At 46.0% G+C, this 1,286-nt stretch overlaps 1 protein-coding gene across 1 annotated transcript; it reads right to left on the reverse strand.

Annotated features, from left to right (window-relative positions):
* Nucleotides 1-153: 153 nt before the first annotated feature.
* On the reverse strand, nt 154-1,280 carry LOC111670549 (phosphomevalonate kinase-like). Its single transcript, XM_023427305.2, has 3 exons — nt 1,054-1,280; nt 739-868; nt 154-648 (listed from the first exon to the last, which is right to left on the reverse strand). Exons 1-3 carry the CDS (start codon nt 1,138-1,140, stop codon nt 491-493), a joined length of 375 nt encoding a protein of 124 aa, XP_023283073.1. The 5' UTR covers nt 1,141-1,280; the 3' UTR covers nt 154-490.
* Nucleotides 1,281-1,286: the final 6 nt, after the last annotated feature.

Consider the following 1,286-nt stretch of genomic DNA (forward strand, 5'->3'; position numbering starts at 1 on the left):
AACAGATAATTTAAAGTACCTCAAACTGTACTAAACTGTAAATGTCGATCACTTTAAACCCACAATTGAACTGAAAAAAACAAAACTAATTATTTAATGATTTTATTAAACTTTTTATTTCCGACACACAAACATTCATCAGAACAAACTCACTCGTCTTTTACTGTGACTTTTATTTGACAAAGTTTGTGTTTAACTGACATCATTTCCTGTTGGTACACAACAACACTGACGGCCTGTAGTTAATATGTAGAGTCAGTCCTGATGAACCAGCACACAGTCTGCTGCTCGAAGGCACAAAGGCAGCAGCTCCATCAGCTTTAACGACAAACACAGAAACGAGACGGAATGATGTCACTGCCTCACTGACGTGAAACTGAACAGGTGTCACACCTTTATCTGAGAACCTGTTGACCTGCACAGCAGAGGAAACACTGAGGAGCTCCTCAGACCTGAACATCATCATTCATCAATAATATTAGGCTATTGATCAGCTGTCACTGATCGGTGATGAAGCTGCTTCCTCAGCCAGCTTGAGGATTGGTTGCAGCTGCTTGTCTAACGAGGGGGCGGCGGCCTCATTAGTGATTATCCAATCAAATTCAACCCCGCTGTCCAACCCACACTCTGACTCAGCATCATCCACACCTGAGAGACAGACAGGTAAACAGTCAGACAGGTAAACAGTCAGACAGGTAATATCTGGATCACAAGTCTTACTGTGATCTCACATCTCACCTGCAGTGAAGCTCCACCCCCTCTGTTTCCTGGTTTCTTCTGAACTTTGAACTCTGACACTTTGAGTCTGTCGAGGGAACTCCGACCAGAACCACTGAAGGTCCGTCAGCCTCCGTGCGTCACTCACCACCTGACCAATAAGAGCAGAGCATCACTCACCACCTGACCAATCAGAGAGCAGGATGTGGGGACACAGCTGGCATGTGTTCCCACCAAAACTTTGTGGATAGAATATGACAAAGTGTCGAGAAGAAGAAGAAGAAGAAAGATGATGATTAAAAAAAAGTGAAGAAGAAGAATTTCTGCGTGACCAACCCAGACTGGTTGCCATGCCCCTTTCGTTGCTAGGCGACAGAAGAATCCGGGGTCCTGTCGTCGTCGAGTTTCTCCCCAGCGAATCATATCAGCCCGATACTGCTCCTTATAAAGACCCGGGCCCAGCAGCTGGTCCAGGTCCAGACTGTGTTCCTGTGGGACCAGCACGACTCCGCAGTAACCATGGTGATGTAGTCAGAGTGATGTTACTGTGTGTGTGTGTGTGTGTGTGT

This window comes from Seriola lalandi, unplaced genomic scaffold (genome assembly GCF_002814215.2).
Source record: "Seriola lalandi dorsalis isolate HSWRI2012SDOR001 ecotype SW California unplaced genomic scaffold, Sedor1 jcf7180002005897, whole genome shotgun sequence".
Classification (NCBI taxonomy): domain Eukaryota; kingdom Metazoa; phylum Chordata; class Actinopteri; order Carangiformes; family Carangidae; genus Seriola; species Seriola lalandi.